The 14,471-nt window shown below is 48.5% G+C and overlaps 4 protein-coding genes across 4 annotated transcripts; 2 read left to right on the forward strand and 2 right to left on the reverse strand.

Moving 5' to 3' along the window:
- Window positions 1–723: 723 nt before the first annotated feature.
- VC83_07969 (uncharacterized protein) lies at window positions 724–1,884 on the reverse strand (the record flags this gene model as incomplete). The annotated part of the gene is made up of 2 exons (XM_024471532.1): window positions 724–1,406; window positions 1,497–1,884. The coding sequence occupies 2 exons, from the start codon at window positions 1,882–1,884 to the stop codon at window positions 724–726; spliced, it is 1,071 nt and encodes a 356-aa protein (XP_024321209.1).
- Window positions 1,885–6,079: 4,195 nt separating this feature from the next.
- VC83_07970 (uncharacterized protein) lies at window positions 6,080–7,234 on the forward strand (the record flags this gene model as incomplete). Its single annotated transcript, XM_024471533.1, has 6 exons — window positions 6,080–6,244; window positions 6,306–6,440; window positions 6,499–6,771; window positions 6,822–6,846; window positions 6,903–6,915; window positions 6,970–7,234. The coding sequence occupies 6 exons, from the start codon at window positions 6,080–6,082 to the stop codon at window positions 7,232–7,234; spliced, it is 876 nt and encodes a 291-aa protein (XP_024321308.1).
- A 3,450-nt stretch (window positions 7,235–10,684) lies between these two features.
- VC83_07971 (uncharacterized protein) lies at window positions 10,685–11,173 on the reverse strand (the record flags this gene model as incomplete). Its single annotated transcript, XM_024471534.1, has 1 exon — window positions 10,685–11,173. The coding sequence occupies one exon, from the start codon at window positions 11,171–11,173 to the stop codon at window positions 10,685–10,687; it is 489 nt and encodes a 162-aa protein (XP_024321309.1).
- A 1,182-nt stretch (window positions 11,174–12,355) lies between these two features.
- On the forward strand, window positions 12,356–12,935 carry VC83_07972 (uncharacterized protein; the record flags this gene model as incomplete). Its single annotated transcript, XM_024471535.1, has 1 exon — window positions 12,356–12,935. Exon 1 carries the CDS (start codon window positions 12,450–12,452, stop codon window positions 12,933–12,935), a length of 486 nt encoding a protein of 161 aa, XP_024321310.1. The 5' UTR covers window positions 12,356–12,449.
- Window positions 12,936–14,471: the final 1,536 nt, after the last annotated feature.

Consider the following 14,471-nt stretch of genomic DNA (forward strand, 5'->3'; position numbering starts at 1 on the left):
AACTCAGGGATAAGTCAGAGGTTAGCACCTCACTGACTTTTCAGAAACAAGGAGTAACAAGATCAATGCTTGGAAGCTTGGAAAAGACGTGGAAGTATGTGATAGTCGATTTACTGTATTGTCTGCTTGCCCTTTCTTAAGGAAAGGGCAATCCTATTTATGCTAAAGGAGTGTAGTTCTCTCATTTTCCAAGACTTTCCATGACTAACCAGGCTTGGTAACTGTAGTCGACGTAAGAGAATCCCATAGAACCATCTCCTAGGTTCCTAGCCTATAGGAAGTGAAAGGAGGTCCAAGGTCAGAGTACCCCTATAGACAGATTATGTCATAACTTAACCAATCTTGTGGGTAACTAAGGAGCGATGACGTGTAATGAATCATAGATGGTTGTAGAAGCTTTTGGAGCTATCGTTCATGTTCCTAGGCCTCTAGTTGATAAAGATATGTCATGTGTAGTATTAGCCCAGTAACTAAGGAGTGATGTCATGTAATGAATCATAGAGGGTTGTAGAGATATGCTATGTGGTCATATCGGCCCAGTAACTAAGGAGCAATGACGTGTAATGAATCATAGAGGGTTGTAGCAATCGCTGAGTAGTATTGCTCTTGTTGTTGGTGTGACAATCCAAAATATGTATAGTGACTTGTAGGTTTGAGGAGGAGATTTCTAAGTTTGCTCTTGAGTTTGATAGCAAACTGAGTGCAACGAATGTCAGTATGACATTAACCCCCTTGCCCCATACCTATCCGTACTTGCTGTATAAAAGAAGAGAATAGTAACTGCTGTTCTTTTCGAATATCCTCAAGCTGCATAGCTATTGCAGCTTGAAGCCGCTCTTCTTGCACCTTAAGACGGGCTTCTAACTGCTCCTGTAATACTGCTGGATCTAAATACGCAGTTGAGGAAGCAGCAGTTGAGGAAGCAGCAGTTGAGGAAGCAGCAGTTGAAGCAGCAGTTGAAGCAGCTGCTTCTACAAGCCCTTCTACCATCGTCATAAGACGATCTTCTCGTTCTTCTAGAGCAAGTAGGTGGCGATTCTTAGGACGCTGAGAAGAAGAGGATAAGTGTGGCGAAGGAGAAGCTCGGTATGGAGATGGAATTGGCGATAGAGCAAGACTGTCGTCATCTTCAATAACGATGACATCGTCTAACTCCTCACTGCCCACTAATTGCTGTCCCTGGAGCGCAGGAAGGGTATTCCGAGGTGACGGTAGTGGTGGGTTAATACCCCGCTTGTCTTTCATTGTCATAAGCATTGAAGCCCGGGCAAGGTAAGAAGCTTCACTCTTGGCACCAATATTGCCTCGATATTCCTTTCGCTGGCGTATGACAACTGCATCAGCCTCAAGGACTTCAATCCAACTGTCCTCATATAACTGAGTCTCAGTTTGGCCATCCTGCTCGCCTGTCCCAAGATTCTCAAGATACTTCCGTCATATATTGATCCTCTGCTGTAGCACCCGGCGAAGAGTGCCGTGGACTTTTCCTGTCTCACTTTGCCAATCAGCAGTAACGTTATTGAAGAACGGTACTGCCTCTGTTGATCGATAGGTAGGTCCCATCCGTAGGCAGATTTTCAACAGTATGATATAATCTTCTGGACTCAAGATCTGACCCTTTCCTTGTATTGTATCCTCCTCTTCCCCTTGCCTTTGCCGCTTCTTCAGTCTTCCTTGAATATTTGAATCTCTGTTGGTAGAGGTAGGGGTAGGTAAGCTGTAGTCGTCGCCGTCGTAAATATCGCTATCATCGTCAAGGGGAAAGACGTCAACTGGAGGGGTTGCTCGAATAAGGGGGCTATCGCCCTTATTTAAATTTGAATCCGAATTCCAGAAGGACTGGAAGCTGGCTGGAATACCAGTAATCGTCAGTTTTATGGGCATCGTATAGTATAGTGCATAAAATTGTCACTTTTCTCATGATCGTAGGCACGCTTTACTTTAACAACGTTGGATTTACTCTAACGTGGTTTACCACCAAACGGAACATCCCACCAAATGAAACACTTTCCGATAGCATCGCAACCTCAAACCCAATTACTCTACCCTAACACATTAAAATTAACTACACTCAATTGAATTCTCTTCTCCTAATATCTCTTCAACCTCTTGACAGGTTCGTACATTATGCCCAGTCTTGCCGCACCTCCCACAGCGCTGCGAAGTCGATGGACCAGCCTCTACAGCACCCTCCTCATTTGACCTTTTCTGTCGTTTCAACCCTTTATCCTCTTTTTCAGCGATCAGTTTTTGAGCATCTTCTATAGTAAGTGACCCTCCATCTTGGACACGTGTACGCTTGGCTTTCCGACACTTTGAAAGTGCTGTGTTGGCCTTTCGAAGGGTACGGACCTCCTCTTGTATAAGGGTCATTTGGTGCGCAATGCAGTCTGTACCCTTCACCAGCTGCTTTACAGCTGAAAAAATCGTTGTTGGGGAGCTTCCTTGATGAATTCCAATTCTATTCTGTACAAACTTAGACTGCAAAATTGCATCAGCTGGGGTTTGTGGCGTTTGAGGGACCCAAGGGTCAGCCTCTAGTAGGGGGGATCCAGTTGGTGTTGGCATCCGTAACTTGATATCAAGCTTTGAGAGAACTGCTTCTGGGTTGTACGGGACTAGGCCAGTACCTCGAAAGCCAGCTAGGATATTTTCAGTTGTCATTGTATGGTCGTGGGCAGCCTTGAATGCAATAAAGAACTCAATCTTAGTGATATGGGTAATAGAGGCCTTAATGAAGACCTCAAGTTCTCGACCATACATTCGCTTTAGTACACTAAAACACCCAACATCAAGAGGCTGGGTAAGATGTGAGGAGTGCGCAGGGAGACAGAGCGTAATAATGTTGTTCTCCTTGCAGTACATATCAAGCTGGGCAGATAGGTGGCTCTCATGGCCATCTAGGACAATCATCCACCAGACCCCTTGTGTTCGTACACGTGTATGCTGATTAAAGTGTTTTATCCAGTCTAGACCTGTATCATTGTCGGTCCAGCCATTTGGTGAGGTCTTGATGGCCCAAGTAGGTGGAAGGCCGCACTCTGTGTACCAAGGCGCAAGGTGATGCTTGCCTTGTACAATCAAGTATGCAGGCACTACAAAGCCGTCTGCACTCACACATTCAATCGCTGTTGCCCATTCCCGATTACCAGACTGAAGCTGCTTTGCTCGGCCTTTTCGATCTGAGCTCGTAACAACCATATTCCCACAGATAACACCCATCATAAAGCCCGTCTCATCAAAGTTGTAGAAGTCAGCATCCTGGATGCTGTACTTCGCCTGCATGTTCTTTACCAGCTCAAACCACTTTCTTATACAATCAGGATCTTCGCAGAGGGCTCGCTGGAGGTCGTACGCACGAGAGAGACGCGTCTTAAGCTTTGGTTCATTGTGTACAAAGCGGTAGGGCCAGTTTTTTCCAACTGGGGGTTCGCGACGCGTCGCACGGAGGAGATTCGCTATATCTCGTACATCCTCAATTCGAGGTGGAAATCCTCGCGAATCTAGGTCAAGTACGTATCGTATGAGCTCCTCTTCCTCAATTGGGGTCAATGGACGTTGTTTGTCGCATCTACCAGCTCGTGGTTGGCTTCCGTGTATGCGACGGGTAAGTGTTACATGTGGGACCTCATATAGCTGCGCAGCACGTCGGATGGACAGTTTGTGGGGTGATTTGGTAGCTTGAATGGCTAGTACAACTCGGCCTTCATTAGCTTTCTGAGGCATCTTTTTGTTGTGGTGTGGTGGAGTAATTGGGTTTGAGGTTGCGATGCTATCGGAAAGTGTTTCATTTGGTGGGATGTTCCGTTTGGTGGTAAACCACGTTATTACTAAGCTATATACTAACTATATACAGTGAATTGAACCTGTGCAGAGCAGGACAGAAAACTGTTCTGCTCTGAACAGGTTTTTACTCCGAATCGCCTAGAGCGGCCTGTTATGGTTGATCTAGAACAGGGGGCAGGGGGCGGTGGCAGGGTTTAAAAACCGGCGGCTTGGCACCTTCTTATTCAGGCCATGGTCATGGTCACGGCCTGGCTGTAATGGTGGGTGCACCAGATGTGAGAATCTAGCCACCCAAGGAAGGGATGAATTTACTAAGACAACACACTGTCTTAGGAAACAGAGCCAAAGGGTTGTAGCTTAGACTATTCCACAACGCAGCAATCAGGTGTATGATGTGGTGAAGTGGTTTAGACAAGTTGCAACAAATGTTGAGTCTGAGACACAGGGGTAAGTCAGAGGTTAGCACCTCACTGACTTTTCAAAAACAGAGAATAACAAGATCAATGCTTGGAAGCTTAGAAAAGACGTAGAAGTATGTGCTAGTCGATTTACTGTATTGTCTGCTTGCCCTTTCTTAAGGAAAGGGCAATCCTATTTATGCTAAAGGAGTGTAGTTCTCTCATTTTCCAAGACTTTCCATGACTTACCAGGCTTGGTAACTGTAGTCGACGTAAGAGAATCCCATAGAACCATCTCTTAGATTCGTAGCCTATAGGAAGTAAAAGGAGGTCCAAGGTCAGAGTACCCCTATAGACAAATTATGTCATAGACAAATTATGTCATAGACAAATTATGTCATAACTTAACCAATCTTGTGGGTAACTAAAGAGCGATAACATGTAATGAATCATAGAGGTTCGTAGGAGCTTTTAGAGCTATCGTTCATGCTCCTAGGCCTCTAGTTGGTAGAGATATCTCATGTGGTAGTATGAGTGATGTCATGTAATGAATCATAGAGGGTTGTAGAGATATGCTATGTGGTAATATCGGCCCAGTAACTAAGGAGCGATGATGTGTAATGAATCATAGATGGTTGTAGCAATCGTTGAGTAGTATTGCTCTTGTTGTTGGTGTGATAAGCCAAAATATGTATAGTGACTTGTAGGTTTGAGGAGGAGATTTCCAAGTTTGCTCTTGAGTTTGATAGCAAACTGAGTGCAACGAATGTCAGTATGACACTATGGGGCCTAGGTGGGGGAAGACCTTGTGTCGGAGGGGACTCGGGCCTGGCCCTTCGCGTGGGGTCACTTCGACCCTTCGTCTCTCATGGTGGTAGTGTCATACTGACATTCGTTGCACTCAGTTTGCTATCAAACTCAAGAGCAAACTTGGAAATCTCCTCCTCAAACCTACAAGTCACTATACATATTTTGGCTTATCACACCAACAACAAGAGCAATACTACTCAACGATTGCTACAACCATCTATGATTCATTACACATCATCGCTCCTTAGTTACTGGGCCGATATTACCACATAGCATATCTCTACAACCCTCTATGATTCATTACATGACATCACTCATACTACCACATGAGATATCTCTACCAACTAGAGGCCTAGGAGCATGAACGATAGCTCTAAAAGCTCCTACGAACCTCTATGATTCATTACATGTCATCGCTCTTTAGGTACCCACAAGATTGGTTAAGTTATGACATAATTTGTCTAGGACATAATTTGTCTATGACATAATTTGTCTATGACATAATTTGTCTATAGGGGTACTCTGACCTTGGACCTTCTTTTACTTCCTATAGGCTACAAACCTAAGAGATGGTTCTATGGGATTCTCTTACGTCGACTACAGTTACCAAGCCTGGTAAGTCATGGAAAGTCTTGGAAAATGAGAGAACTACACTCCTTTAGCATAAATAGGATTGCCCTTTCCTTAAGAAAGGGCAAGCAGACAATACAGTAAATCGACTATCACATACTTCCACGTCTTTTCCAAGCTTCCAAGCATTGATCTTGTTACTCCTTGTTTCTGAAAAGTCAGTGAGGTGTTAACCTCTGACTTACCCCTGAGTTCCCAGACTCAACATTTGTTGCAACTTGTCTGAACCACTTCACTACATCACACACCTGATTGCTCCGTTGTGGAATAGTCTAAGCTACGACCCTTTGGCTCTTTTTCCTAAGACAGTGTGTTGTCTTAGTAAATTCATCCCTTCCTTGGGTGGCTAGATTCTCACATCTGGTGCACCCACCATTACACATAGGCCGCCCCAACTTCCCCATCCTCCCCCTCCCTCCTTCCATCACCCTGAGTCGGAGCTTCCAAATTTGAAGATGCCGGTTCCCACCCCCTCCAGGGCTCTTCCTGTCGCCTTCCGTGTGCTCTGTTTGCGCTGCCTTCAGGCCAAAGCCCATGGGATCCAGTCCCACGACTGCGTCTGGTCCTCGACCAGTTCAAAGTGTGGGTACTGCACGTCGCAGCACTCGCCTTGCGTCCCGGTAGGTTTTCTTGTGGGGTTCAGAGTTTGGTTTGGTTGGCCGTTGCTGACTTTGGTGAAAGCTGCCCTGGTTCCTTGGGGAAGAGTTTGCGGCCCTCCTGGCCGCCCAGAGCATAACAAAGTTCCACTCCGAGGCGGAGCGTGACCTCTATGAGGAGGCACGCGCCACTCGGGCTGCCCTCGAGTTGGGGCTGGCCGTGAGTAGACCCCCTTCCCCTCGTGACTCAGTGTGGTTCCGATGCTGACTCTGGGCAGCAAATTCAGTCGTCGCTGCGCCGTCTCCGGACGGAACAGGAGAGCGTTCCTGCTCTCTTGGGGGAGTTGGTGGCTGCTGTGGGCAAACTGCCCACCGCTGCCGCTCCCGTTCCGTCAGCCCAGCACAAGTTATCAACACCGCGCCAACGCGCTCCCATCACCTACTCGTTCTTTGGATTGGAGGATACTATACAATCTATCAGTATCATAAACAAACGGACAGGGAGGGGCCACTTACCGGTCTCGGGCAGGAGTGTTGCAGGCGTTGTTATTGTAAGGTAAAAACAAGAGGAAGTGGGCGAAGCGGAATACTCAAATGTTAGCTTACAACAATGAACGCTGAATCAGGTTAGCGCGGCCACTTCTTCTTTCACGTTTTACGAAAATTCTACTCAAACGGGTAGCGGACACCTTCCGGTACTGTTTCGGACCCCAAGAACGAACGTGAGATCCAACAAAAGCAAACTCCAGTTTCGCATGCCACACGGACCCTAACGCGATACCACCTCGGGATGACTACGGTGGCAAACAAAGCACCTTCCCGATGCGCACGACAAACGAAGTTGTTCCGGACGCAATTACCAGCCAACATTATGATAACAAGAAACGCTCCGTTCACGGAGACGATACGGAGACGATTCGGAGACGTTGCAGACAGGATACTAGCCGCGTGCCTTGCGGACATGATACTAGCCGCGTGCCTTGCGGACAAAGCACTCTCTCAGGAGGGGGGTAGTGTAAGGATGCCTTCTCGTCTCTCATTCTAGGGAGTAGACTCCGGGTAGCCGCGGGGTCACGTGTGATCATTTGGGTGGCCTAACCGAGTCGGAACCGAGTCGGATGGGTTTCGGATACTTGAGAAAATCGACTGACGGGGGTTCCCCATCATCTTTTTTGTATCCTTCGTAGTAGACCTATAGGATAGCATCCGTTTAGCCTCCGACTCGCACTCTCATATGCTATTACTGTGAGCTGGGTGCCCTGTGTCCTTACACCGGCACGGATGTAGAGGCTTCTAGCATATCATCTCGTACTTGCTTCTAGGCCCGTTACTACTCAGGATGCTAAGGTGTGTATATAATAGCTTAAGCCCCCAAGGACGCCCCCTTGTCAGCCAGGTAAGGAATTACACTGATTGCTCGCTTAGCCCACCCAACTAGCGAGCCAATCAAAACCCATTGACCGGTGAGCCGGAATACTCTTGTAATGATGTACAGTTATGCTCGTGCTACATCCCACTGAGCCAAAAAGACTACAGTATTCCGGCTCTCCCGGAATACGCGTGACACGCTTTATATACCACATGTACTGTAACGGCGGCACCCGTTACACCGTGCCCGGGAGAAGGGGCGGGGATGCCGCCTAGGCCGCCAAGCGCCAACCTGGTGCCAAGCCTAGTATCACCTAACTTAGAAGATAAAACTAGGCACCACTGCTCCGAGACTAGCAGAGTTTTTCTGCTATATAAAAGTAGCTAGATGAATAAAACATGCTTTTCACAGATCACTGTTCTGAACCTGGTTGACATGCCCATAATTATTATATTATTCTATTATTACGGACCGCTACCAACACCTACAAGTTTTACACATATAGCTGTTCAAGTACTGCAGGATCTATTGTATCTGACCCAAGACTAGCAAGACAACGACGATTGTAGCTGGTCTCAGCAGCGCATGCAAATGCAGCATCAATAGTAGACTCTCTAGCAATCTGCTTTTGTGCTTGTGAGGAGATTTTGGTAATTTGATGAAGTCTGCCCAAGTGACGCACAGATTCCAGTACCAGTAGTCTCGGCATATACTGTAAGGCAGTACCTACACTTCCAGACAATGTTCCTTTAGAATCGACATATATGGTATTAATATTGTCATTAGGAATATGCTCCCATATCCAAGAAGTTCGTCCACGGCGTTTTTTAGGTACAGAGCGATTGCTAGGTCGGAGACTTGAGGCTTGTGAGATGGAGGATGAAGGTCCTGGTGGAGTTGATATGTCAATGCCTTGCTGCTAGTTGCCCTTGAGAAAACTGTAAAAAACTGGTACTGTAGAGTAGTAGTACTGCACTGCAGAAACTGTCAGAAACTGCGAAAACTGCCAGTTTGTAAAAACTGTTGGCAACACTGGCCCAAGCTAGCTTTCGAGCAACTAGCAACCCAATTGAGGCTACTTCGCAGACTACTTTAATTAAGAATAGGATTGCCCGTCATCAAAATACTTACATTTATAGCCAACTAGACTCTCTTGCAAAGAGTACAACTAGGATTATGTATAAAATGGCTTTAATGGTATAGGTAACCAAGGAGAAGCTTGCGGCCATGGCAAGGAAGACCATCGGTGGTTATACATTCAATAATTGCTATTGTATTTAGCTAGGTCTTGTCTTCCCGCTGGGTTGAAGCTCAGATTTGTGTGGACTAAACCGAAAGATGCAGCCGTCATCACTCTCTGACTGATCGGGACTTCGGAGCAGTTCGTTATTTTCTTGCTCGTTCCGACGGAGAGAAGGTTCTTTGTATTGAAGTCCCAGAATCAGAGGCCCTATCGAAGCTGGCCTACGTCGATTGAGGACTTTCCTAGGAATCTGGATACATTCTCCACGTTGAATAATGCCGTCCGCCAGCCCGACATCCGATGCTCTAATTGCACTCTCTTCTTCAATAGTAATCTCGCTATTGCTATCCTCATCTATTAAAGCACAAATATCGTTGGAATTCCGAAGGCGACTTAGATCGATATGACCGGCACATTTGGGAGATTTATGACATCCAAATGAGCTAGCAGAAGCATGCTCATTTAGAGGTTTCGTAGCTTCGTAGCTAGCTGGTAAAGCTTTATAGCTGTAGCATTGGGGTCCCTCCCAATGGAATACGCCAGGGAAAAGAATTGCGACATAAGTGACCCCCAGCTGCCCCCACTGCCACCATGGTCAGCACAGCCTATTGACACAGTCTTCCCCATGATCGTAGGTGCTTAAAATATCTTTGAATTCGACAAAACGGAAGCTTTCAAAGAGGATAGCGCCACATCGAGCACTACTCTCCCCGAAGTTATGACTCCCCAAGTGGGAGACTGCCGTGCGTACACTCGGCCTTGGGGTCAGAGAACCTGAAATGGATGACTTCCAGGTTCTCCAACCCAGCGCCCGATCAAGCAACCCGCGCTGTTATCAGCGTCCTCAGGAGTAGAAGTTTTCAAGATCAAGACATGACAACATAATCTGTCAAAGACAACAACCACGAAACAGGGGTAGTAAGAAGCAAAGTGGTACGAACGAGAACAGAACAGCACAAATACGATACTTAGCGGTGTGGGTATTACTCCACAGAGCGCTCATGCATCCATAATGGTAGGAAGGTTGGTAGCGATAGCTTTCCTTTGTCGTGCGGATTTGGCGTTGATAACCACAACTGGTGGACTTGGAGCTGGTGCTTGAAAAGACGTCCTCTGGTATAGGATCCGCTCAGAGCTTCATCCGGTTTGGTATGGTGTCTCCGGTAAGTTACCGTCCCCATGGCGGCGAGTTTCCATGGTATCCATTGCTTGTAAGCAAAGGCAGTCATATACGTGGCAGCGGTGGCTTGTGCCATGTGTACTGCGGGTTGAGTGTCTAAACTCAAGGGCATTGTCCATTAGCCCATGTCTGTAGGTGGGAAGCACCAAGTGGTGAGGTCTCCTGGCATCAAAACCTCGGTGCGATCCTGTGATATTGTGTGACCGGCTCACATTTCTATAGTCCTGTGGTGCGAAGTGCTGTGGTGCGAATAATAAACGCCACTGGGGTGGCTGACTGGATATTGTGTGGTAGCTGTGCGATGGATCAATTCTCACTTGGTCCGTGGTGGAGTTCCGGCTGGTGTGGTGGCGGCTGCAGCATGGAGTCTGCAAGGCCAAACGGCCATCATATGGAAAGGTGACCAGGCAATAGGCCCAGTTGAAGGTGCAGAATGAATCCCAAGGGGCGAAATGGTCAATACCCAGATGGAAAGGCGACCGGGTAAAGGGCGTACAGCATCATGGTGGATGCCGGTTGCTGGAAGATTTAATGATCCGATGGGCAGTCGACTTCCTTGGAATGGTATAGCAATGACCGAATGGAGCAAGTTTGTTGTCCCCGTGGAAGTTTGACTAACAAAAGTGGCTCCTAACCTATGGCAGGTCTCATCCATTTCCACGGGGCGTTCATCTAACAAACCTCTGGTTGACGCTGACCTGCATGTAACTGACGCTCGTCTGGACCCATTTGGGGTAAATAATTACGCATGCGGTATCCATCAAAAGGCCCTCTGTCCCTGGGCAAGGTATATGTGTTGATGCCCTCCGCAAGGCTCTCATCAATGTGGCCCAGGAACTCAACCACTGACTCCCGGGCAGATTGGGATGATGTGCTCAATGGTAGGGATTCAGAGCTTCCTATTCCGTGATGTTTATAGAGGGAAGAGCCCTCTTGCGTGGCATGTACAGTATCCATGGCTATCCGTTCTGGGTCTTTGTGGGGCGTCCTGGGTAGTTCATTGAGTGTTTCGCCCGACATCCTCGACCCCACATCGGTCAAATCGTCTCCATCTCGGTCCGCTGTCAACCATCTCTCCCCGAGAACCTCAATGTGGATATACCCCTGTGCCCAGCGGTCCGCCAGTCTATCCAAAGCCTTGGCTCCCCTGGCAAGCTCCATGGTACAGAAGAGCGCGGCACACACGAACAGCGGGATAGCGGCTGCAACTTCGCGGGCCTGAAACGCTGAGCAGTCCAAAAGGATCGGTGATAGGATGATGAGGAAGAGTATTGGCGGCACACCAGAGGACAAAGGCTCGTGTGGATAGGGTGACAAGACGATGGTTTCTGGCTATGGGCCCCGAAGTTTGGAGAGCTTTAACACATACATGGATAGCTGGGAGTTAATGGAGGAGGGCTCGTAGAGGGTGAACCAGATCACGGCGGTGGTGGCCATGGTTGCCTGGGATAGCCACGTTACCGTGAACGCAAACATGCTGGGAAGATGGTGTAGATATGGGGTGGTGTAGATATGGCTCGGAATAGTTAAATCGAACGTTATATGAGGTATTTTGGTATAATATTGGGTATACAGGAAGAACCGTAGACGGATCTGTGGGGAAGAACTGATGGGGAATCCCCATTTAAAGCATCCGGTCAATAAGACAAGTGACCATCAGCGATCCCCAATTGCACAGGGTAGAGGCGGACAAATGGGCAAATCGGAGCGGACACGTCAATATTGTGGTAGGATTGTGGTAGTTCATTCATTCGCACCGTCTGCTACGCCTCAGTCAATTCAGCCTCACCAACATATCGATGCCCAACCTCCAACCCAATTCCTACCCCTCGCACCGGCAACAGCACGCCACAAGTCAAATGAGCCAATAACCTAGACAATTGTAATCAGCAATGTCCCCATCATCATATCTCCGACCCTTCCGGACCAGACACCCTGCCGCGCCCCATGCCGCTCTTCGTCACCGAGTGTGGCGCAAGCAGAGGGCATGTTGTGAAGTAGCATCAGAATCCCGTTTTATAAGCACCGCTGGCACGTCCCACTGGGATTACCTATAGGTACGTGCCGGCCTAATACGGCTCTTCCTAAAGATATATGGGTATATGAACTCATCATTTGCTTTTTCGGGTCTGGGTGGTATGGTACGGTCGAGTGCGGAGCTCAATCGTGCCTCGTCGATTGAGAGTAGAAGGAGAAAAGGTATTGCTTACCTGGTAAGTTAGTTGATACACAGCTTGCGATGTACTAGGCAGCGACGCAGGACCAGCTGCGCCTGTTGACGCTCTGAGCGTTGCATATTTGCAAATGGAGACAAGAGCTTGAAAACGAAGAAATACTGAATTGCTATCCGAACGCGCTAAGTTATCGCTTGAGGTAATTAGCCACGTGACTATATGGTTTCAATATCACGTGATATACGCAGGAGATACTGTATTGGATGACCGGGATATCAAAGCTAGCCAGGCCCAACTACCGCGTCTCGAGTCTACGGGTGAAGCGGCTCCTGCAATCCCGCGGGCTCTGGGATGTCGTGGAACCCCTCCCGAAGGCAGAGAAGGCAGGAGAGCAGCCCCAAGCACTGCGCGGCGACGTACCTGCCGCCGCTCCTCCCCCGACCGCAGACTTCGAAGTCCGCGATGCCCAAGCGAGCTGTCTGATAATGGAGCTTTGCGACCCCATCTCCCTCGACCTCATCGTCTCCATCGAATGTGCGTGCGAGCAATGGGCGCGTCTGAGGTTCTACGGGCCTTCATTTGGGCAGTATCAGGGGCTACGGGAGGAGTTTGGGGAGTTCGCGGCGAAGGCGGGAGGAAAGGGGTGGGTGGAGATTGCCCGGGGGGGGGTGCCAGGAGGGGTAATTGTCACGAGTAGCCTCACGTGCAGGACCTGTCACGTGCACTATAGTGCCAAGGTGGAGGTGTAACGCTGACTTCTAAACGATAGAAGACACAGAGGTTCTCTTGCGTAAGGGTTTACTTATCAGAGGAGGCAGGGGATCAGACACAAAGGCTTCAAGTAACACGTTACTAGTATATAACAAATACTGTATTGAGTTGAGCACGAAGCTCCTATCTAAGGAAATACTATCTACTTATATAGTGGTGTCGTGCCTACTGGACTCTTGGGAACTCACTCGAGTCCTTGGAGTCCTGGACTCTTAGGACTCTTCTCATCATCCTGCGAGTCCATCACGTGCCTAGTGGACTCCTGGGAACTCACTCGAGTCCTCGGAGTCCTGGACTCTTAGGACTCTTCTCATCATCCTGCGAGTCCGTCACGTGATACTTTCGGAACTACTATTCCCCGCTGCCCCTCCAGGTACCAGGGCCGGTCTCATGCGACCTCCCTCCTTCCTGTCCTGTAGTTGGCCAGCCTTCTTGTTCCGTCGTAACACTCGCTCCCTTCCCCTGGGCATTCGTCTCGAATCCTATAAGTACGTCCATGTCCCCGGGACTCTGCTGCTCCTCAGCGAGTCCTTCAACATGCAACATGCCTACTGACACTGCCCGCAAACTCCAGGAACGCAACGATCTTGTCCGTCGAATAAAGAACCACGGATACGAACTACCCGAAATGGATTCTTGCTCGAATTGCGTGAGGCGAAACATTACTTGCGTGTCGTCTCCAAATGATTCACGGCGGTGCGCCGAGTGCGTTCGTCGCAACTTGAAAGAAAAGTGTGACTGTATGGGTCCTGAGCATCCCGACTGGGTGAAGCTCGAACGGGAGGAGGATCGCCTGGATCGCGAAGAGGAAGAAACCCTTTCGAAGTTACTTCGTCTGCGGAAGCAGAAACGTCTCATCCGAACCCGTGGTAAAGATATGCTCCGGCGAGGTTTGAAAACCCTCGACGAGCTTGATGCGGCAGAGGAGGCCGAACGTGTGGCTGCTGAGAAGCGTGACGCTGTTGAGGCTGAGGAACAGGCAGTTAGCGCTGCCTCCTCGTCTGTGACCGGGACCCTCGCTTCCTCCGATCCACTGGCCTACTCCCCTGCATCTTGGGATCAATGGCTGGCGGATGGCGGCATCGATATTCCTCCAGCAGTTCTTTGCTGATGTTCCTTGTTGGTTCCCACGAATTATCCGTAGGTTCGTAATTTTCCCATTTTATCAAAAACTCTTCTCGACGTCCTACTAACCTTCTGTCTAGGATCGCTTCGACCTCATATTCGATTATCTCATTCTCGGGTTGGAGTTCGGTGTCGGTCGCAACTGGGGTATTTCCTCTTGCTGGTTCCAGTAGTGAGACATGAAATACCGGGTGTAGTCTAGACTTCCTGGGTAGCTGCAGTCTGTAATTAACTGAGCTGACTTTGTTCAATATTTTGAATGGTCCCAATTTCTTGAAGTCCAACTTTGTGCTTGGTCGTTTCGTTTTGATATGTTTCCGGAGTAGGTATACTTTATCCCCCTCCTTGAAGGCAGGTTCCATACTGCGCTTCTTGTTTGCGTATGCGGC

The sequence above is a fragment of the Pseudogymnoascus destructans genome, assembly GCF_001641265.1.
Source record: "Pseudogymnoascus destructans isolate 20631-21 unplaced genomic scaffold scaffold_21, whole genome shotgun sequence".
NCBI classification, from domain to species: Eukaryota; Fungi; Ascomycota; class Leotiomycetes; order Thelebolales; family Thelebolaceae; genus Pseudogymnoascus; species Pseudogymnoascus destructans.